General features: G+C 45.4%; 2 protein-coding genes across 3 annotated transcripts in view; both read left to right on the forward strand.

Moving 5' to 3' along the window:
* Nucleotides 1-22,300, forward strand: part of TNRC6A (trinucleotide repeat containing adaptor 6A) — a 292,395-nt gene that overhangs the window by 89,265 nt on the left and 180,830 nt on the right. The gene's annotated exons all lie outside the window — the stretch shown is intronic.
* Nucleotides 1-22,300, forward strand: part of PRKCB (protein kinase C beta) — a 117,074-nt gene that overhangs the window by 73,346 nt on the left and 21,428 nt on the right. For both annotated transcript variants that reach the window (XM_042480876.1, XM_042480875.1), the window contains exons 8-15: nt 1,777-1,873; nt 3,070-3,219; nt 8,321-8,494; nt 11,946-12,037; nt 12,251-12,313; nt 13,094-13,232; nt 18,996-19,076; nt 19,909-20,016. In XM_042480876.1, the coding sequence (XP_042336810.1) occupies nt 1,777-1,873; nt 3,070-3,219; nt 8,321-8,494; nt 11,946-12,037; nt 12,251-12,313; nt 13,094-13,232; nt 18,996-19,076; nt 19,909-20,016 (904 nt within the window). The remainder of the gene's footprint in view (nt 1-1,776; nt 1,874-3,069; nt 3,220-8,320; nt 8,495-11,945; nt 12,038-12,250; nt 12,314-13,093; nt 13,233-18,995; nt 19,077-19,908; nt 20,017-22,300) is intronic.

Raw genomic sequence — 22,300 nt, forward strand, 5'->3', positions numbered from 1 at the left:
AGGCCCCTAGAGGAGGTATTCCCTGCCTACTCTACAGCAAGGGATGGGCATTGCCAGGAAGGGAAGCATACATTTTTTGCCCCTGAAGAGATCAGATCAGCCATAGGCATTCCTTAGAAAGGCATTCAGAGGTTGGATCCCTGCCTGTCTCCCTTGTCACCTTCCACAGCCGACAGCCCTGGAAAGAAGGATGCAAAATTGTGAAATAAATGGCAGGATGTGCAATGCAAATGAAGATAAGTAACGGGAATTGTGCCCGACCGACACGGCTAGAGGATTAATCCTCTTCCCAGTGCAGCCTTTGAGTCACTCTTTTTGGGCGCATTGACGGCTGTCATGCCCAATCCACCAAGCCTTGTCTAAGAAGGTCTCCAGGACTCACTTACCCAGGAGTAAGCCCTATGGAGCACAGTGGGGCTTGTGAAGGGTTGCGCTGTAAATTGCACGAACCCCCATGTTGGGTCCGGCCAAAAGACTGTCACCTTTCAAAGATGGAAGGCAGTCCCTTAAATTTGGGTCGGAGGATTCAGCAAAGAGGTTTAAAGATAAATATCTCCCCTCTTCAGCTCAGTCCTCCTCCAAACCTGAAGGTATAATCTGTGGATGAGAAGGAGGGTTATTTGGGTGGTGTCCCGCTTGATGAAGCACAATACGAGGAAGAGACAGTGTCTTTCCAAATAGGTGCAACAGTGTCCAATTTTTTGCTGATCCAAGCGATCCTTTTTGCTGATCCAAGTGATCCACTTCCTTCGCGTTCGCCTGGAGCTTCGCCTTGGGGCTGTCTTCCCCCAAAAGCAGAAGCGCGAGTGGCATGTTTTCCCTGCCACCTTTGGCGCTCCCTCCATTTCGGCTCACCGGGGACATTAGAGCACATTAAGAAGCATGTAAAATATGGTAAACAGTTCCTTGCTGCATCTTTTTTTATATAAAGGAAAAAACTCTGCTAAGTGGAGATCTAAGTAATTTTCCTTGTCAGAGTGTTTGGCTAAAGTAAACTCAGGGAGGAGGGAAGGCGCAGCCCGTGAATCTTTCATCTCTGAAAGGCTGCAAAGAGCAAAGGAAAGGGACTCAGAAGAAGCAACAAAAGTGGCAGCCCATCCGCCCAATTTATTATGTAAATGATGCTTTGTTCCTTTGCTTGCCATCATCCTGGCACACTGAGGCATGCGGATAAAAACCTCCTTGGTACATTGGTCCTTTTGGCAGGAGAGGCCCCATGGACAGAACTGGAGCTTGGCCTGAGGCCACTGCCTCTGAGTGACACTTTGGTGCTTCCCGAGGTTTATATTTTTATTTTATTTTAATTTCCCCCAGCCTGCAGGGGCATTTTTATTGGTGGTAGATCCCCACTTTGTAGTTCCAAAAAGGGACTCGCTTTCCTGTGATTTTTCTGCCTTGAAAACATGGGTCCCTTTTGCACCATACAGTTATAGTGCTATGACTCTGCATTAACACCCATGGTTGCATCCTATGGAGTCCTGGGATCTGCAGTTTCATGAGACACCAGAGCTCCCTGGCTGGGAAGGCTAAGCACCTCTCCCCTAAATTGCAAATCCCAGGATTGTGTAGGATGTTGCCATGACACTTAAAGTGGAACCATAGCACCATCCTTGTGTAGAGTTGCTTCTTCTTTGGTGTTCCTTCTTCCCTCCCTTTCTCTTTGGCTGCATCTGCACTGCAGAATTAATGCAGTTTGATACTGCTTTAACTGCCAGGGTGCAGGTCCTGAGTGGGGTTCCCTGGGGCTCCCTGCCTCTCCTTTCTTGCTCCATCCAGGTTCAAGCTGCTGAGCCAGGAGGAAGGCGAGTACTTCAATGTCCCTGTTCCCCCGGAAGGCGAGGAAGGCAACGAGGAGCTCAGGCAGAAGTTCGAGGTGAGGTTCTGCCCCAGAAGGACTTCCCCATCCTTGTCAAACATGGCCACCCTGCTACCCATTCCAGGGGTGGTGGTTCTGCATGGGTTTTCTCCAATACATCTGGGTTTCCCAGTATTGACCAAGTAGCCCATTTCAGCATCCAGGTTCTAGGTATGAGTTAAAATGTTCCTGAAGGCAATTGAAGTTTATCTTTCTTCTGGGCTGCAAAAACAATGCAATTTGACACCACTTTAACTTGCATGGCTCCATCCTATGTAATCCTGGGATTTGGAGGTTGTTGTGGCACCAGAGCTCTCTTGCAGTGAAGACTAAATATCTCACAAATCCTAGGGTTCCATAGGATGGATCCATGCAGTTAAAGCAGTGTCAAAAATACATTACTTCTGCAGTAGAGATTAGACCAGAGTGAGCTCAGCTAGTTATAGGTTAACCCTTTTTAACAGTAGAACCAAGGGCTCTTCAAACTTGGGTCTTCCAGATATTTTGGACTTCAAACCCTCGAATACCTAGCTTTTGGCCCAGCTGGCTGGGGCTTCTGGCAGTTGAAGTCCAAAAGACCCGGAGGGCCAAAGTTTGGAATCACTGCCCTGGAGGAAAAGGAGCCACACCATACTGGCTCCTGATTTTGCCTCGCCATGCGCCTCCTGTCATGCATTTATGCCTTTCAGTCGAATGGCTGGGATCGGCATTGGCTTAATGGAATTTCATGCTAGGCTGAGCACAGTGTCGGCTCCAACAATGTGGCCATTTCTCCCCCACAAATTAAAACGAATAAATTATATGAGATAGCTGTCAGTGTGCGTGTGTGTATCTGTTGGCATGCATTGTTGAACAAATTGTGCTCCGGTAAATTAAGAGAGCCCGCCAGACCATCGAAGAAAACATCGCACAAGCCATATGTGCATTTTGCAGCCCTTTTGCAAAGCTCTTTGGAAGTTGGCAGTCACTGGAAAGTCTGAAAAGAGTGAAATGCTTTGCATCCCTTTTGCAAAGGCCATTTGCTGAGCTGCCACCCAAACAGAACAAGTAACATATAATCCAAGTACAGGTACTGAATTTTAGCCTGGAGGAACCAGATACATTTATATCCAAGCGCACACTGTTAAAAGGTTTTTGTCCAAACTGCCTTTCTTTGCATTTCCGTAAATCTTTTTTAAACCCCCCTTTAAACCTTGAACAATCTCCCTTTGCAGAGAGCCAGGATTGGCCCTGGAGCAAAGGCGTCAGAAGAGAGGACACCAAATGCCATCTCCAAATTCGACAGCAACAACGGGACCCGGGACCGCATGAAACTCTCCGACTTCAACTTCCTGATGGTGCTGGGCAAAGGCAGCTTTGGAAAGGTGGGCCATGGGGAAAGGGCCATTCATGCCACCTGGAAGTGTGTGCGTATGGGGGTGTGTGTTTGTGTTTGCATGCATTAAGGCTGGTTTGTCAGTGATGCAATTGTTCACTAAGTTCCTCCTAGAAGGCACTGATAGATAATTTTAGCAATCTCTGGCCCCATACGGACAGGCTAAAATAAAGCTGCTTCGGGTCACTTTGGAAGTATGCTGTTTAAATTATGCATGCGTCCTAAGAGTCCAGAAGCCACGCCAAAGCCATGATCCAGTACTAAGGACTGGAGCACAGCTTTGGTGCCACTTCTGGCCTCCTAAGATGCGTGTGTCATTTAAACAGCATACCTCCAAAGTGACCCGAAGCAGCTTTATTTGGCCTGTCTGTATGGAGCCTTCATCTCACTGTAGACAAAAGTGAATCTTTGATGGCAAGGAGATTTGGAGCTGGAGAGCAAACACAAGAAAAGACTAAAGTTTCCACCAGGCATGCTCCAAATGTTGATGGGACAGAAAACATGGCCTCCCATAGTGATGGTTAGGACCCAGGACTTGTATGGAAGTTTTTCCAATAACCGTGTCACGTAAAGAGGGCCAAAATACCCTGAAGACTCCAGATGCCATCTGATCCTGGAAGCCAAACAGGGCCAGCCCTTGTTAGTTTTTGGATGGGAGACCTGCAAGGAATCCCAGGTGCTGGAGGCTCGTTTTCAGGGGAAGGAACTAGCACAAACCACTTGCGGGTGCTTCCTTGCCTAAGATAACCCTGTAAAATTCATGAAGCTTCCATCAGTTGACAGGCAGCTTGAAAGCACACACACAAACAAGTCAAGTAATCTTTTGGAGGTTATAACCAGCGCTTTGAACATGGGACTCATTCTTATCCCTCACTAGCTCCAACCCAGAACTTGGAAACACTATGGCTGCATCCATACTGCAGACATAACCCAGTTTGGCACTGCTTTAACCCTTTTCTGGCTCAAGGCTATATGATTCTGAGAGTTGGAGTTTGTTGTGGGCCCAGAGTGGAGCAGAGCTCCGCTCTGGACCCCACAACATACTCCCACTCCCAGAATCCCATAGCCTTGAACCAAGACACTTAAAGTGCTGCCAAACCAGGTTATGTTTCCAGTGTGGATGCAGCCCCAGTTATTGGACTGCAGCTCCAGATCTAACCCTTCCTGTCCTCATTTAGTCTTGAGATTAGTTTAGTTTTGAGACTTTTCTGCCACTGAAATTTGCACATTTTTCCATAAGTGTGTGTGCATTTAGCAATTGATCTTATTTAATCAATTCTTCCTCTTTATTCGTCTGCTTCTTAATCCTCCACTTTTTCTCACTACTTCTGACAATGTGTGACATGGTTTGTAAAATAATAATTCTTAAAACATGTTTGTGCATTATTATGTTTTCCAAATGATGTACATTTTCCCCATTTGCATTTTAAAATATGCACATTGTTTCACCATACGATTTGGGAACGCAAATGTGCAAATAATGAAGCCGAAGTGTGCTTTTCCTCAGGGGGTGTAAGAAAGGGACTTCTATGGAGTGTGCAGAAGCCAACCCCAATTTCTTTCCACCCCTTCCATCGTCCTCATTCCCCAAATCCTGCCAGCCAACCTGCGCTGGCAAAATGGAAAGCTCTGAACCATGGAGGCCAGCAAAATGGAGGCAGCAAATTTTGTGGCAACCCTATCCCAGAATTTTCTTGGCAATGGTGCTTCAGAGGAAATTTGCCATTGCCTTCCGCTAAGGCGGAGACAGTGTGACTTGTCCAAGGTGTCACCCATGACAGCATTAATTCTACATGGCAGAATTAAACAGTTGGACCCTGCATCCTATGGCATTCTGGGATTTGTAGTTTTGTGAGAGAGTTAGCTTTCTGTGTCGGAAAAGAGCTCTGATGCCACAACAGACTGTAAATCCCAGAATTCAATTGACAATGAAAATGGTGTCAAGCTGCATTAACTGCAGTGTGGCAGCATCCTAAATGAGGATTTGAACCCATAATGTTAGTCCAACACTCCAGCCACAAAAACATACTGGCTTCAATAGGTCCACATCATTGTATGGTTTTCTTGGCAAGATTTCTCCAGAGGAGTTTGCCATAGTAGTCATAGGTGGTCCCATTCTCCACTATGGATTTATGCAGTCCTCTCTCAGAGCCATCTTGGTTGGCAGCCATCTCTATGTCAAACAATGGCAGATGTAGCTGAAGGTGGCTCTGGAGACATCTGGGAACCCATTCTGGACCTTCCAGGCTCAGGAAAACAACTTGGCTGCTTGATTTTGTGTCAGGTCAAAAGACTTTGGAGAAGGACATGGCAAGGCCATATGGATTTAGGAGGCAGCCTTGGTGCAGCATGGGTCTTCCAGGGTGGCCATTCCTCTTCAGGGCGAACAAATCCATCTGCAGAGAATATGTCGATTTTTAAAGCACGGAACAAGTGAGCCAGCAGTGAGGGGGGTGGGTTGGCTGTGTTTATTTCAGAATTAATTCCCCAGCAGAGCGAAGCCATGGATCTTAATAATTGGCAGTGTGGCGTTGGCATTTCTCAGGAGCCTTCCTTCGGGTTGATTTGATTTACGAATTATGCAGGAAAGGAGCCTCGCGACCGAGCACATGGGGGGGGGGGGAGCGGCTGCGGAGTGGCAGGGGCTTCAAATGGGAGAGGGAGAGCAAGCAATCTGTGTACAAAAGAGGCGGTGAGTTGGTTGTGGATGAGCCAGGAGTGGCCCAGGCGGCCGAAGCCCGACCCAGTGCCAGCAACTGTCCTCAGAGGGTGGAGGGCACTTGGAGGCAGAGCAGGGTCCCAAAACGAGAGCCGTCACCATCGGAACACGCAATCGCCATTCCAGAGTGGGGGGCAGAAATTAAGTCATGCAATAGACCAGCAGCTCAAAAGTGTCGGTCTCATTCCTTTTCAACTTCCATGATATGTAGGTATTTACGGTTTATTTAATGTAACCGCAATCAGCAGAGAGCAGGATATTTTAATATGAGTCGGACTGAGAAGCCTGAAGGAGGTTCCAGGGGTGGCAGTTGAACGGCAGCAGATCATGGTGGACATAGTTTTGTGGCATGCTCTGGCCAATGTGTGTGCCCACCTCCCCTTGCTGGAATTAGTGGTACACTCCTGTTGGCGTGCCTTCATTGCATGTGCAAGTGTGTAGGAAGCCAGTGGCGCCTTTTCTTCCTTCAGCATTGGGCCCCTGGGTCAGGAGCACAAATGGCACCATTGATAATGTCACCCCCATCTGTTCTTTGACAGCGGTCACTTTGGACTTGGGGCATGCGCCTCTTATGTTTTGGAGGCTCATTTCTGGGGCTCCCAATGTTGGTCCAATCCACATACACAAACCAAGTTTTTGGATTGTTTGTGTGGAAATGCTATTATGCTCAGCAGCGCAGTTCTCTCAAAGGTGAGAAATTTCAGCACTCATGACAGTAATGCAAATGGACATTGCCTGGGTGCTGTGCCCTTGGTCCCACATGTCTCCACAACCCCATTCATGTTTTCTTCTGATGTGTGAGTGAGATGGAGGGATCATGTAAACCTTCCTAATATGATAACTGGAAAGCAGCTTTGCTTTGTTCTGGCTTTAAACTGAGAAGCCATGGCAGATATCGTTTTTGAAAGAGCAGCAGGCAGTGGAAAAATAAGAATTTCTTTGTTGTTGCAGCCCGGCACTCTCTCTCAAATGTCCTTGCGCATGTTTGCCTCCTTTCCTGGCTCATCCCAGCACCTGGACTGAGCTCACATTTCTAAAGCACAGCTCTAAGACAGTCTTGAAACATACTGTCTCTGCTTGATATCCTATTACTCCATTATGGCAGGACAAAAGCACATGCAACTCCTGACTACGGTGTATACATCCAATACATAGGTTTAATACGCTAAGGACATGTGTGCTCTAATAAATGGGCATTTGCAAGTTAACAGAACAGGGCTTTGTAGTAATACTGACCATGCAACTTCTCTAGCAGATGCAACTAAGGCTTGCAGGGTCCAGCTCACTCTGAGGAAAGGAGGATACTCTGGGATGGAAGGCCTTGGGAACTGCCTTGCCAAGTGGACTGATCTTATAATTCGCCTCTGGAAGTGTCAATACTTTTCAAAAGATTGGGGGAGGGGAATGTGAGGGTCAGAGGAAAGTCAGGGCTATGATGTGGGACTGAGGGGGCACATTTGGCTATAATCCAGCCCAGGAACTCTGGCCAAGGGCTTGTTTCAGAGGCTACAGTGCAGAACTTGACAATGCTGGAGGTACAGCGCTGACATGACGCACAACCATGCTAATGGATTGCAATGATGTACAACAGGCCATGGCTCAGGATGGATTCAGTTGTGCAATGGGGCTCCCATTGCACAGTGTGTCCCATTTTTGTGCATTGAGACTGTTGCACAAGGGCCACACTGGTGCCTCTGTTTTGCACATTGGCCCTGGAGATGTAGCTGTGCCTCTGCTTCCTCCTTACGAATATCAACATTTTGTAACATTGCGGTTCACCTTCGCATGAATGTAAGTCTGTTTACAGTGATGCAAATACATAACAGGATACCAACCTCAGGTTGTTGTCTAGTGTTTGTTCATGACTCCGATTCAGTGAACAGCAGCTATGGATACATCTACATTGCAGAAATAATCCAGTTTGACACCACTTTAAAGGCCATGGCTCAATGCTATAGAATCCTGAGGTTTGTTGTTTTATGAGCCTTCTCTATCAGAGAGCCCTGGTGCCACAACAAACTACAAATCACAGGATTCTGTAGGATGGAGCCATGGCAGTTAAAAGTGGTATCAAACGACATTATTTCTGCAGTGCAGATACAGCTTAGAAGAAAGATAAGCTTCAGTTGACTGAAAGAACATTAATTCCCTTTGTCTGAAGGTGTTACTGACATGTCTATGTAGTCGTAAGCCTTTGTTTGTGATGCGCCTGTGTTTTGGTGTCATTTTGGCTGATGGTTGGACCCCCTTGGCCTGGGATCTGCATGGATCAGGACCCCTGCACATTGCTAAATGTGGGGGGCATGTATGTCGCAGCCGCCTGGGAGCTTTGCTTACTCCCTGGGTCTCCTCTTCCTTGGTCTTTTCTCAGGTGATGCTCTCTGAGAGGAAAGGCACCGACGAGCTTTACGCTGTGAAGATTTTGAAGAAGGATGTGGTCATCCAGGACGACGACGTGGAGTGCACCATGGTGGAGAAGCGGGTCCTGGCTTTGGCTGGGAAGCCCCCCTTCCTGACCCAGCTCCATTCCTGCTTCCAAACTATGGTGAGCTTGCCTTCTTCCCCTCCTGTGATACACATATGCATTCAACCCAGCATGGACCAAGGCTGTTGACTTCTGGACCATGCAATAAACTCATTGCAGACCCACAGAGAGGCCTCACCAGTAAGAGCAAGGTCTTGGCAAGTGCTGAGTGGTGCAGAGCTAAGGGGAGGCAAAGGAGTCCCACAGCATGCCAGAGGTTGTTGGGCTACCACTCCCATCAGCCCCTAGCCAGAGTAGCCAATGATGAGGAATGTTGGGAGATGTAGTCCAAAGGCTCCCAACCAGTATCAGTGCAACTCCTGTATCCAAGCGCACCTGTTGATCTCTCTTAGGGGGACAGGTGCCCTTAAGATTGTACACAGTTTGGGAATGTCTGGCTCAAGACTTGTGAAATCAGGATGGGGACTTCTACCAAATGGAGCTATCTTTTATTTGCAACCAGAATGGGTCTGCATGCCATGGGGAGAGGGGAAGGCTTGCCACAGTATGGTAATAGGGTGCCAAGGTCCCCCTCTGACTACTTGCAAGTTGATATTTGGACATTTACACCTGAGTGGTTGGGAAATTTCAGCATTCTCTCTTCCCTCCTTCTTTGCTATTTAGAGCAAGTGGGCTTCCTTCCTGCATGTCAAACTCTGCTATCTTTCCTCATTTAAAACCTCCCATTTGCTCAATCCTTGCATTGAATTACATGGCCATTCTCTCCTTGTTGGGTCCACATCTCTTTCCTTTCAGATCAGAAAGACGGCGAGACCTAAAGTTTTCTTCTTGTCCTGATCTATTCTTTATCTAGTTAGGATGTAGGTGCCCCTTGTATGTGTAGATTCAAACCATTAGTAAATTTTCACTAATTGCAAGCTATCTTTTGTTTATTTTGTGAGTATTTTGGGAGGGAGATAGGGAATTGGATTTTATATGGTTTGCTATGTTTTTACTTGTGGTTTGTTGTGTTTTATTTTTGTTGTTCTTATGTTTGTTGTTATCCGCCTCGATCCAATACAGGGAGAGGCGGGATACAAATTATTATTATTATTATTATTATTATTATTATTATTATTATTATTATTATTATTATTAGAGAAGCATCATCAAACTGGGACATGTTTTTTTCTTCCCATTACTCTGTAATTGAAAGCTAATCTCTGGCTGGGTTAGCTTTTATTTTTATTTTCTGATATTTAAGTATTTTGTTTCCTGCCTTAGGAAACTTGAATCGCCCAACAAAAATAACCAGAAACTTTGACTTAGCAGCACACCTTTGTTGCAGTGAAAGACAGCCGGGCCAAGTCTTTTTTTTTGGGGGGGGGGGGGTACCAGATAACGAAATAGCGGCACATGATGCATCTCCTTTGCAGGTCTCTTTCTGACATCTGAAGTGCGTTGGTGGAGGATTAGTTCTCGAGGCCCTGCCTGTAGCTTAGTGGTAATCATATTGGTAATGTAATCAAAATTTGTAGCGGAGGGTATTAGTAAGTGCTGAGTACAAAGAGCTCCTGTTTGGAGACGCGCCGTCTTCGACCGGGCAGCGATTTCCATTTAGCGGCAGGGAAGGAAAATCTCAAATCTTCATCTCAAAGAGAGAGAGAGAGAGAGAAAGGGAATTAACTTGAGGCTCAGGTGTTTTCAGCACCACAGGATTTGCCTTGCACCCGCTCCCAAGGAGTTTTTCTATGACCCTCTGATCCCTGGTGAAGTGGAGTGGATTAAATGTGTGCATCACATTCCTTTCCAAACACCTCAAAAATACAAAATAAACAGCACGCGGCCGCTGCAGTTGATGTAGAGCAGAATTAAATTGCTTTTAATCTGGCAGTTCTTTTTGTACGGTTGTTGCCAACTTACTGAATTTTTGGTCTTGCCTGTATGGTGCTGTAACTCAACGGCATGCATCCTCTTGATAATCCTAACAGATTCTCCTACTGACATGGGAGACACCAGATGCTATTGTGCATAAGAGCAATCGTCTGGCCAAAGTATAGCTCAGAGGTTGGAAAATATTCCGTTTTGCACTGGCTGTGCTGGCTGGGGATACTGGGAGCAGTATTCCAAAAAAGATGATTTTCCAAGATAGGTGTAGCCCATCATCATCATCATCATCGTTGTCGTTATCACTCCAAAACACACTGCAGAAATAATCCAGTTTGAGACCGTTTTAATGGCCCTGGCTCAATGCTTGGAACTGTAGTTTTGTGAGACATTTAGCCTTCTCTGTTATATATCTCTGGTCCCACCATAGACTACTATTCCCAGCATTCCCTAGCACTGAGCCAGTGCAGTTAAAGTGGTCTCAAATTGGATTATTTCTGCAGTGTGTTTTGGAGCATAGTCATCCCACTTTCTCCAGTTTGGGATTCAGGGTGGTTTGCAACAGTCGTAACAAACATAGATAAAAAATTAACAACATACAAAAGTTAAAAATGCAATTAAACTATCAAAAATGCCCTGCACTCCATCTTCCCAGCTTGAAATGAATAGCTTCACTTTTTAAAAAATGTAGGTGAACTTACTACCTTTTCCACTCTCCTCTTCTCCAAATGCGCCCTGAGGAAGATGGAGGTCTTTCCCAGAGCTGGTCTGAGCTCTTTTTGCCTTGGAGTTGCCACAGAGAATGGCTACTTTGCACCTGGCTACTAAACCATAGGCAGTGCAATAACTAAAGGGAATGAAGAGTTAAAAGTGCTAGTGGGGATATTGCTCCCCTTCATCCCCATAATGCCAGCCATGTCCACATAGGCGCACCCTCCCTAATACATGTGTGCATGCGACTCCTCCGTGGGATCTTTCTGCGGAGAACAAATGAAGCCGCTGAGCTTTAATTAAGCGTCATTTCAGGCTTCTTCCCACATGCAGGGAAGGTAGGAAGATGTGACAGCTTGCAAAGCATAAACATGCCAAGAGAGCCGTTGGCACACGGCTACCTTGAAGGACACCTTTGTGGCATCGCCTAAAGATGAACCAAGACCCTGTTGGGCTGCTTCTTTGGTTTTGCTTTAGAAAGGAAAAGCAAGTGAGGGGAGAGGGAAAGGAGTCAAATAGCATATTATAGCCTGATTTTTTTGGATTTCAGTTGTGGATTTCCCATTTTCTGAAAATTACTGACGGAGTCAACACACAAGACACATTAACAGTTGCATAGTCCCATCTTTCTTCATCCTGTTGCACTTGGACACCTCCCCATCTGGGTAACTGGGATTAAATATCCATGGCTTGGATGTTGACTCCATTAATGTATCTGAAGAATGCATTGATGAAATGCATTCTTGAAATCTATTGATGTGGGTTGGAATCCACAAAAGCTCAGGCTCAAATCCATTTGTCTTAAGGAGGCTACTTGATTTCTCTCCCATTTTCCTTTTCGGTGCTAAAACAGACCAATGCAACAATCGCTTTGAAATCTGGTTATGTGTTGTGTATCTCTTTTCCCTTCATCCCCACCCCACTCTCTCTCTAGGATCGCTTGTATTTTGTGATGGAATATGTGAACGGTGGTGATCTCATGTACCAGATCCAACAGGTTGGGAGATTCAAGGAGCCTCATGCTGTGTAAGTTGTTTGCCCTCCTTTGGCGTCTCCCATATATATGCCAGGAACAGAGAGGGTGCCCAGGACGGTGGCATAGCCATGTGCCAGTCGACACTTTCCTCCTTTTGGGGCCTCAGTATATTCCCTCCCTTGTAATCAGACCACAGAGCTTTTCATTTTAATGAATTTCTTTTCCTTATCAGCCTTTCCCCCCTTTTAAATCTTTAATTTCAGGTTCTATGCTGCTGAGATTGCCATTGGGCTGTTCTTTTTACACAGCAAAGGAATAATTTATCGGTAAGCAGGGACACGTTTTCTTTCTAACGTTCTCAGAAAACAGCAAACAGTCTTGCTTGATGATCGGGGTTCAAGGGCTCTCCACTCAGGGATACTTAGCTCTGCCGGTCATGACCTACAAGACCAAACGGTCTAAAAATGTTGGATGGGATCAGGGTGGTGGTTGTCACATTGTCATGTGCCTCCATGTTGGCTCTGATTTATGGTGACCCTCTTCATGGCTTTTTCTTGGCCAGATTTCTTGAGAGGAAGGGACCCCCATGGCCTTCTTCTGAGGCTAAGACAGTGTGGCTTGCCTAAGGTCACTCAGAGGAGTTTTGTCCTTGACTGCGGGTTTGAAGCCTTGTTCCAGCCCAACACTCAGACTCCACATCTCCATACATGGGTTACTTGCATGTAGGGTTATCATAACCAGTAATCAGTTATTTCCATTTTGGAGACCCCCAGGGAAAAAACCTCATATCCCAGAGAATGCTGGGGTTTGCACTACATTGTGCATTCCCTTTGCAATGTCCCATTGCTGTTGGAAAAGGGGATGTCTCTAGCACTTCAAAGCTTTCAGGATAATTCCTCATCCCTCCCACTCAAAATTTCACAAGAATCCTGGATTCTTGGGCACAAGGTACAAGGATAAGACTTCCTGTCCTTTCGTGTCCCAGCTCTATCCTTCTTTGACCGGCATGAATACCAGTCTCATCATGCTCTCTGCACACATAGCACCATCTGCATAGCCTCCTCTCTTTCCCTCCTTTAACCCTGGCTTTTTTGTGAATGCTGCAGCGACCTGAAACTTGACAATGTGATGCTGGACTCCGAGGGGCACATCAAGATTGCTGACTTTGGGATGTGCAAAGAAAATATCTGGGATGGAATCACCACCAAGACCTTCTGTGGCACGCCAGACTACATTGCACCTGAGGTGAGAGGTTTGGGTATTTGGGCATGGGGAAGGAAAAGTCCCCTTTTATTTGCTGGCATCTACTTCCCCAAACCCCTAGAATGACTAGATGTTGCCCAGCATCCCAGATCTGTACTCCATAGTACCAGGTTGGAAAAAGAAATATTATGGACTAGAGTTGCTAGAATGAAAGAGTTGGAAGGGATCTCAAGGGGCATCTAATCCAATGCCAACTGTGCAAGAATACATGGCTAAAATATTCATAAATGATGCCCATCCAAACTTTGTTCAAATAACTCCAAACAAATAGATTCTATCATACCCCAAGGCAGTTATTCCACCAGCAAACTGTTCATATAGTTAAGATCTTTCTAATGTTTAGGCAGAATCTCTTTTCTTGCCATTTGCGCTCACTGGTTCATGTTCTAATCTCTGGAGCAGCAGAAAACAAGCTCATTCCATCTTTTACCTGACATCCCTTCAGATTTTAAAGATAGCTATCATGTCATCTCTCAATCTTCTCTAAGCTAAACATATCCAAACTCACTCCTCTCAAGCCTTGGTTTCCAGACCTTTGGTCATCTTGGTCATCCGCTTTTGGACACATCCTTCTTGAATTGTGGTACCCAAAACTGGACACAATATTCTAGGTGTCCAGAGCAGAATAGAGTAGGATTGTGACTTCTCTCTTTCTGGACACTATTCTTTTATTGATACAGCCTAGAATTGTCTTGGCTTTTATGGCCACCAAATCACAGTGTCAACTCACATTTAGCCTGTTGGTTTTTAGTTCATAAAAGTCACTTTTGCCAGGCTTGCATTGCAGGAGATGGAAGATAAATCATTTTCAGGGTGGACTCTTTCTTTGCAAGGTTGCAAGGTTAGGTTTTTGGGGCCGAATGCTCTGGACACAGCACTGATGGAAACAACATTAGTCTGGCGCATTTCCTGTTTTCAGAATGGGTGGCATAACTGAGACAAGGAAAATGAGAGATGGAGTGAGCAGTTATTATTTCAAGGAAAACTGGAATCAGAAGATCACCAAAAATGTTTTTAGGTCAACCGAGAAATGTTTGCAAAAAAAAATACCCTGTGCGTCAGATTAGCATTTGCAGAAAACTAAGTGGTATGTAGATCGTGGCATGCCTTTTAGGAAAGGCAGGAGGAAAGGAGGACACATTTTGTGGGCATTTTGTGTGTGTTGCTCACTCATCATGATCTATCTGATACTTAGGATTAGTAATTCCGAATGTGTACATTCAATACCGTAGCATTCAGCATATGGCGAGCGCTGTTTATTTTAAAAACCAGGACGGGTACTTTGAAAACGAAGAATGTTGCTTGAATTAATCAGTTTTGGGGAAAGGGGAAGGTAAAAAGAAAAAGGACGCTTTATTTTTAGCACCGATAGCAGCTGTTACCAATACAGTGATTGATCCTTTGCCACAATCTGCTAAGTGCAGATACAGAAGGGAAGCATGCTTCACTCTCTCATTATGACACAGGATTGCTCATCAACGCAGTGAGAAATATTGTTTAAATGTTATAGAAGCACCAGGATTTAGTTCAAGCATCACAAATACCTTCCATTTAGCAGCCCAATTAGTACCAACACTGGCTTTATTCTATGGAGCCTAAGCAATTTCGTTGAACTCCATGCATCTTCATGGCTTAAAACTGAACCATTTTTAAATTGCCTTTTCAAAATGTTTTCATCTGATTTTGGACTGTTTAGTCTTTTGTTGTTGTGTGCCTTCAAGGCATTTCCAAATTACACAGGGTTTTCTGGGGCTGAGAGTATGTGACTCCAGGTCACCATTGGGTTTCCATGGCTGAGCAAGGATTCAAACCTTGGTCTTTTCTTGCCCCTCCTTGGGTTTTCTTGGCAAGATTCATCCAGAGGAGGTTTGATGCCATTACCTTCCTTTGAGACTTGATCAAGGTCCTTCAGCGGTTTCCCATGGCTGAGCATGGATTTGAACACTGGTCTTCAGGAGTCCTAGTCCAACATTCAGGCAACTCCTCCATGCTGTTCTCCTACAGAAGTTTACATCAATCTCAGGGGCTAGCAGTGTATCAGCGGAGCATTCCTCTCCTTGGGAGCCTCCAAATGCCAAAGCATTGTGTGTGAGTGTGCATCCTTCCCAGGAAGACGTTTAATTACTGGTCCTAATGTGCGTTGTTTTCCCTTGCACTGCCAAGATTAATACCGTAGCGCTGCCAGGTGGAGGCTGGGTCTCTCTTGGCGTGATTAATGGGTTTGCAGAGGAGAACAAATGGCCACTTTCCCTTGGTAGGTAACTGGGCACCATCTCCGAAATGCTCATTCCCCCTCCACATTTTGCTTTTAATTTGTAGGGTTGTTTAAAAAAAATGAAATAATCAGCAGGAAATGGGATTGAAGGCTACTCAATATGAAAGATCCCTGCAATTTTAGCATGTCACCAAGAGTAATGTGGAAAGGTTTGAGGAAAGGGGGAATATTCCAAATAAATAAATTTAATGTGGTTGGACTGGGAAGGAGGGAGAGCAGCATGGAGTACCAAGGCAGATTTGGTTTGCTGTCAAAACTTTTCTGAATTGGATTCTCTTCTGTTTTCAGTCCAGCTAAATGTACTTTCTTCCTTTCTATTTTCTACCATTTTGATCTGTGCAAAGAAGTAAACTTGATGGCTGGGCAAATAATGCAGCCACTGAGAAGGAAAGCAAGCACCTCTTTTGAAACATAGGCACAGGTTTGCCTTTCGTGCCCCTGAGCGCCTCCCCATACTTTTCACTTTTCTTGATCCCATTGATCGCACATATTCCTCCATGGTGCCAAAAGGGTGATGATCTCTGAGTGCTAATGATCAGCGAGAATATGGAAAACCTCACAAGGCTTTTATCCTGTCTGTTTGGAAGGATTAAAGCTTTATGCTATACAGTATCAGTGTGCAAAAAGATCTTGGGTTCCTGCCATCAGTTGTAAACAGAACAGGGAGTTTCTAATGGATTTTGCAGAGGGGCAGAATTGCACCTCTTTCTGCACAAGATCAAAAAGCCCCACAATGGTCAGGCAAGCAAATGTCTTCCAGCAAAGTCTTCTAAATATTGGATTTCTCCCCATACACACACCACCAAAAAAAAAAAAACATTGGCTTCACAATGAAGGCTTTGGTGGTTTGGTTTTGCAGCAATGAACGGGAAGTTAACAAATGCTTTGCAATAGGGCTTGGTTGAAGAGGGCAGAACAGGGCAGAGCCAAAGAGAGGTTAAGGAAGAGAGAATGGGGTAAGAAATCCTTTAAATTAAGGGGGAAGAGGAGCCCTGTGTGGTTTGCTTGGTTCTCTCCAGGGACGGTTGACGGACTCTGTGTCAATCAGAGCAACCAATTCCCGCCATTTTTCATTATAAATTTTCAAGGAGGTAGATCCCAGGTTGTGTCTACACTATAGGAATAATGCAGTTTGACATCACTTTAAGTGCCAATCCTGGGATCTGTAGTTTTATAAGGTATTTTTCTTTCTCTGCCAAAGAGTGCTGGTGCTTCGCAAAACTACAAATCCCAAGATTCTGTAACATGGAGCCATGGCAGTTAAAGTGGTATCAAACTACAGTATTTCTACAGGGTAGATGCACTCCCAGTTGCTGCACCAATTAGCTGCAATGGTTCTAGCTACTTCACATTTGGATTTAATACAAACACATTTCTGATTTGGGGTTTTTTTTTTTGGGGGGGGGAACTAGACCCTGGCCCCCATCCATTTGCTCACCCCTGTTTTAGGGTGTTTGTGCAGCATTTCTGCCCCTGTTCTATTGATCAATGCTCTAATATTATTACTGCCAAAATGCACTAGTTATAAGTAAAATATTACCTTTTAATGCATGACTTCCAAGCTCTGGGTCTCACACCGATTATTACTGAGGTTTAGTAAAATTCCAAGCAGCCTGCACAGAAGTGGATTTTGCCATCCCTGGGATCCATTTGAATCCACTCTGCTACCTGCTCTGCTCTCTGCTGGGATCTGTGGTGTTTGAGAGGGCCATCGGGAGATGGCAGATCCCTCCATAGAGCTGAGAAGCTCTTGTACTCAGTTCATAGATGTCTGTGATGATGAGGAACAGTCGGGATGAGCTTGGTTGGGTCTGTGTATATTTTACTGCCATTACCATGCAATTTGCATTCGTGTTTGAATATATGAATCTTTTCAGAATAGAAATCTGTAATTAGGATGAATAAACTGCATAATGGTTTTGCATTAAGTAACAGATGGCATTGCCTCCGGCTCTAAGCAAAGATGCAGGGATGGAAGGAGCTCCTCCAAACACAGACTTCTCCTCCTCGGCCTCCTTTTCCTCCTTGTTTCTGGCTTCAGCCCCTTCCCTAACATTGAGTTTCTCCTAGAAAACGTGACCTGCTTTCTTGCTGCTGATATGTGGGCCTTTCCCTCTTTGGAGGATGGATTTCCTTCGATCCCCAACTTTTAGATCACCATCTCTTTGGGCATTTGTGTCAAGAATTGCAGTAAAGGGATCATCAAAATAATACTCTTGGGTCCTGGTGTTCTCTGATGGTGCTAGTAGTTTGGATCCAGTCCAGTTTGGGGTCTGAATTTGGAACGTAAAAGATGCTTGTCTGCCCCAATGGATGACTTACTTGGAAAAGGATTTGGGGACAGTGCAACCCCATTGATTCTATCTTGGACCTCTCAATAGCTTTCAGTACCACCAGACTAGGTACTTTTGTGGGCTTCTGGTTCAGCTCTTTGGATACAGGGACAATAAATGCATAGGCGAACGAAAGGCTTTGCTATTATTTAACTAGCAGGTTAAATTTACAAGAGGTTAAGGCAAATCCTATATCTAAAGCAAGTATTGCAGAGCAACTCACATCTCCATTCTGCTGCTGGACACTCCAGATAAGCAGGGGTGGAGGTCCTGAACGGAGAGGCAGAGTAAAAATAAAGTGTTATTATTATTCACCACACTAGGCCTTCTGGACTGCCCTGAATGACTGCAGGGCTTTTTAAAGGGCAGAGGTCCCAGGAGTACATCCGGCCTTCCATTCTCCATCAATGCAGGCCATCGGCAAAACCGCATCTGCCAAAATGATCACATTTTAAGATCCTCAGGGGAGAGTTTTCCCTTGGTCCCACAACCATCATTTGTTGAAGACATAATAATACGGTAGGTTTTATTTATATCCCGCCTCTCCAAAAGGATCTAGACGGGTTACAATAGATTGCATAAATAAAATAAAACTCCCTGCAGAAAGCTAGTGATGCAAGAAAGCAGACAAATGGGTGCATGCTGTAGGGTGGCATGGCACATCAGAGGATGGAGATCCAGGGCAACTCCTGGGTCCTTAAAGATCTGAACCCTGCCATCAACAACAGTACAATATGCAGATTAACATGAAAATCACTCCTCTCTCTCTCTCTCTCTCTCTCTACATATGTACATACATACATCCAACTCTTCCATGCATTCTCTGATGCCACAGATGCTGGCGAAACGTCAGGAATAAACTCTTCTAGAACATGGCCAAAGAGCCTGAAAAAACCACAAAAACCTATGGATGTCGGCCATGAAAACCTTTGACTCCGCATCTGAACCCAGTGCTTAAAATCCCTAGGAACAAGATCAGACTCCTCCTCTCTCCCTCTCCCTCTTTCTCTGTCTTTCCCTTTATTGCAACCTGGATTCCCAGCTGGAATAATTTTGTCTTTGTGACTGTCAGATGAAAAAAGGGACTCCTGCTTTTATAATCCTGCTGCTCTGATGACGTTCTTGTGCCTCTTGCAGATAATCGCTTATCAGCCCTATGGGAAATCAGTGGATTGGTGGGCCTTTGGAGTCCTGCTGTATGAAATGTTGGCCGGGCAGGTAATTTTTTTTAAAAAAGGATGGATTCTCATGGGGGTTTTCATTGAATTACATGGAGATGGGAATGCAAAACCTTGCTGTTTGTTTTGCAAGCAGCATGCAGCGTAGGGGAACAAATACTGCTTGTTTTGACTAGAGGAGACTAGTTGAATCAGTTGGATTTACCGATATGTCGATTTACTATTCAGCAGTTGGCTTGGTGGGTCACTTGTAGTCCAGACTACTCAAGAATATTCTGCCTTGGAGGTCGTTGATATCTTAAACTATATTCAGCTGCCTCAAATTCTGAAAGATAATAAATGATGCAGCCTCAAGAAAAAGGAAAGGATTTGGTTGTGTTCACCTAAATTGCAAGGTTGTTGTGAGAATAAAATAGGACAAACAGAGCCATGTGCAGCACATGGAGCTCATTGGAGGAAAGATGACATTTGCATTTGACTAATAAAGAAAATGCAAAGAAAATCAGTGCAACCTCTGAAAAATTATGGAAGGTTCCTTGTCTACTTACTACCTTCCCTCCTCTCAGAGGCAGCCAGTAACTCTTGTTATTTGGGATGTGCTCCAAAGTTTTCTTTCTTAAAATATGTTTTATGGGAGTTGTACAAAGTGCTGAACCTATTTCAGAACCTTGTACAGTTCCTCTTAAATGCTTCATTAGATCCAAAAAAGCTCCCCCAAAACCCAACATGGGTTCCCATGGCAAAGTGATGGAGCCATTTTCTGTCGCTTGGGGGACCCTCCGTCAAATGGAGACAAATGGGAAGAGGTTGCAGCAGAGAAGAAGGACGGGGGCCTCTAAAATCCCTTCCGCTTCTTCTTCCCAATTTTGCAGGCGCCGTTTGAAGGGGAAGATGAGGACGAACTCTTCCAGTCCATCATGGAGCACAACGTGGCGTATCCCAAATCCATGTCCAAGGAGGCCGTGGCGATCTGCAAAGGGGTAAGAGCCAATGCGGCTGCAAGGGTTTCCTCAAATGGATATGAGTGTCTCTGCCCTTTTGGAGTTCCACATCCAGAACGTGGTGGTGGTTACGTCTGCTATTGTAGTAAGTAATTTTTAAAGGAGAACCTGGTGGTCTCCTTCCATAACATAACTATTTCCATTTCTCGATGGAACTGCTTACCTAAAAGTGTCACGTTCATCACATCTCCAAAACCTTTGGAAACCAGGCCAGAATAGATGAACTAGAAGAGAGTCCCTAAAGCAGAGGCCAAGTTACCTTTTTCCTGCCTGCCAAAATGTCCTTATTGGGCATCCTTTCCTAGCGCCGAATCTTAGGCTGTTTCCAACGTCTCCTACCCCTCAAGAGCATCAAATGGCTCGGATTCTAATCCCTAACCTGTTGTCCTCGAAATAACCCTGGTAGCCGAAATCCAATATCTTCGTGTGTTTTTATTTTTAAACCAGCTTTCTGTGCTTCCTGAGCGCCTCTCTTGTCCTCAAGGTTTTGTGTAAATAAATGAGTCAACTTCCAAGGGACTGGCATTGTTTATGCCAGACTTGGTGAAAGTGTGGCTTGTGGGTCACATATGGCCCCTAAACTCTGTTTTGTGGCCCTCAAATTCCTTGACCGTCTCCCCTAGCCTCCCTTCCAGGAAAAGAGCTTTCCTTAGCATGCTATAGACAGACAGACACAGCCCTGACTATAGGTTTAACATCAGAAGCACTGGCCATTGGGCATACATCACACAGGTGGCCTGGCTGGCTGGGGATGATGAGAGTTGTAGCCCAAAAAGGCATTCTGAGCTCTGCCCATGCTGACTGGAGATTTCTGGGAGCTATAGTCCAAATGGTCTCTATCTCTCACACACACAAACAAGCTCTGCTATCATGAATGATATGGCCATGCTTGCTTGGGGATGATGGATGTTGCAGTTGTCCAAAAGGTAACATCTTGGGGCTCTGCAGTCATGAATGGCATGGCCACGCTGGCTGGAGGGTGATGGAGGTTGTTGCACTTGAAAAGGCAACATATCTGGGCTCTGATATTAATGAATTACACCAGTTGCATGGAGCTGAGAAATGAGCCCTTAACCTGTGGTATTTGGGATCTTCTTAGGTGCATGGGGACTTGTGGGAGGCTACAGCTCCCTTGTCTTTGCACGGCTTTAAGCATCTGGCATTTGCTTCCAGCCTACGACAGATGGCTCATGTGCCATGCCCGCCCATGCCCTTGCCTTGACGCTTGGCCGAAGGACGGCACCTGTTTCTCTGTGTGTGTCTGTCTGTGAAGGAACCGATGCTCAGCTGCGCCTGGTTTAATGGGCCAAAGGGGGAGCGACATTTCCGGGTCACCTGGCATCTTCCTTTGCTCAGAGGAGGCATCTCCGTTCGCCAGTCAGTTCGCCCTTCTTCTCTGCCAGGGCTGCATTAATTCCCCTCCTCTTCTACCTGGCTGGCTTCGTCTCACCGTCTGCAACAGGATTGCTCCTTCTTTGCACTCTCCCACCTCCGTCTTTCCTCGAAGCAAAGTATGCAGGAATCCCCTCCACTCTCATTCCCCTCGTATCTCAAAAGGCAAGGACAGACGTGTCTCTTGTACAACAATTTGGCAGAATTACCCTGGATCTTTGTTTCGCTTTGCAATGATTCCCAAATTTTGGCCTTCCAGATGTTTTGGACTTCAGCTCCCAGAATCCCAGACCATTGGCCAAGGTGTCTGAGGCTTCTGGGAGCTGAAGTGCAAAACACCTGGAGGACAAGAGTTTGGGAATCACTAGGCATGCTGTTTTTATTAACGAAAGCTTGGCATTGGAGCCAAATGATGCCTCAGTGGGTGGCATGCCTGTAATTGAGGTAAAACCCAGCTATCTGGGTAATATGGCAACCCTAGGTTGGTGCTTGGCATTGATGGAGGTGTGACCCATTTTCCAATTTGGCTATCTCCAGGCCGAGGATGCTTGTATTCTGACACCTGTAATCCCAATTTTGCCAGCAAAAACACCAGCACTGCTGTCTTAGGCATGAATAACAAGAGGGAAAGCTTGGCGCTTGGAGGAGATTGCTCTTTCCAAAGCTGCTGCAATCTCCGAAGCTTCATTATCCTCTCCATCGCCCCTGAGCCAAATCCTGGGGAGCGACGGGAGATCGAAACAGCGATCCGCTTCCTCTCTGTGTTACTTTCTTCCTCCTCCGTCTCAAACAGAATGCTGCAAATTGGCAAGAGAGAAACATTATATATATATATATATATATATATATATATATATATATATATATATAT

This window comes from Sceloporus undulatus, chromosome 8 (genome assembly GCF_019175285.1).
Source record: "Sceloporus undulatus isolate JIND9_A2432 ecotype Alabama chromosome 8, SceUnd_v1.1, whole genome shotgun sequence".
Taxonomy (NCBI): domain Eukaryota; kingdom Metazoa; phylum Chordata; class Lepidosauria; order Squamata; family Phrynosomatidae; genus Sceloporus; species Sceloporus undulatus.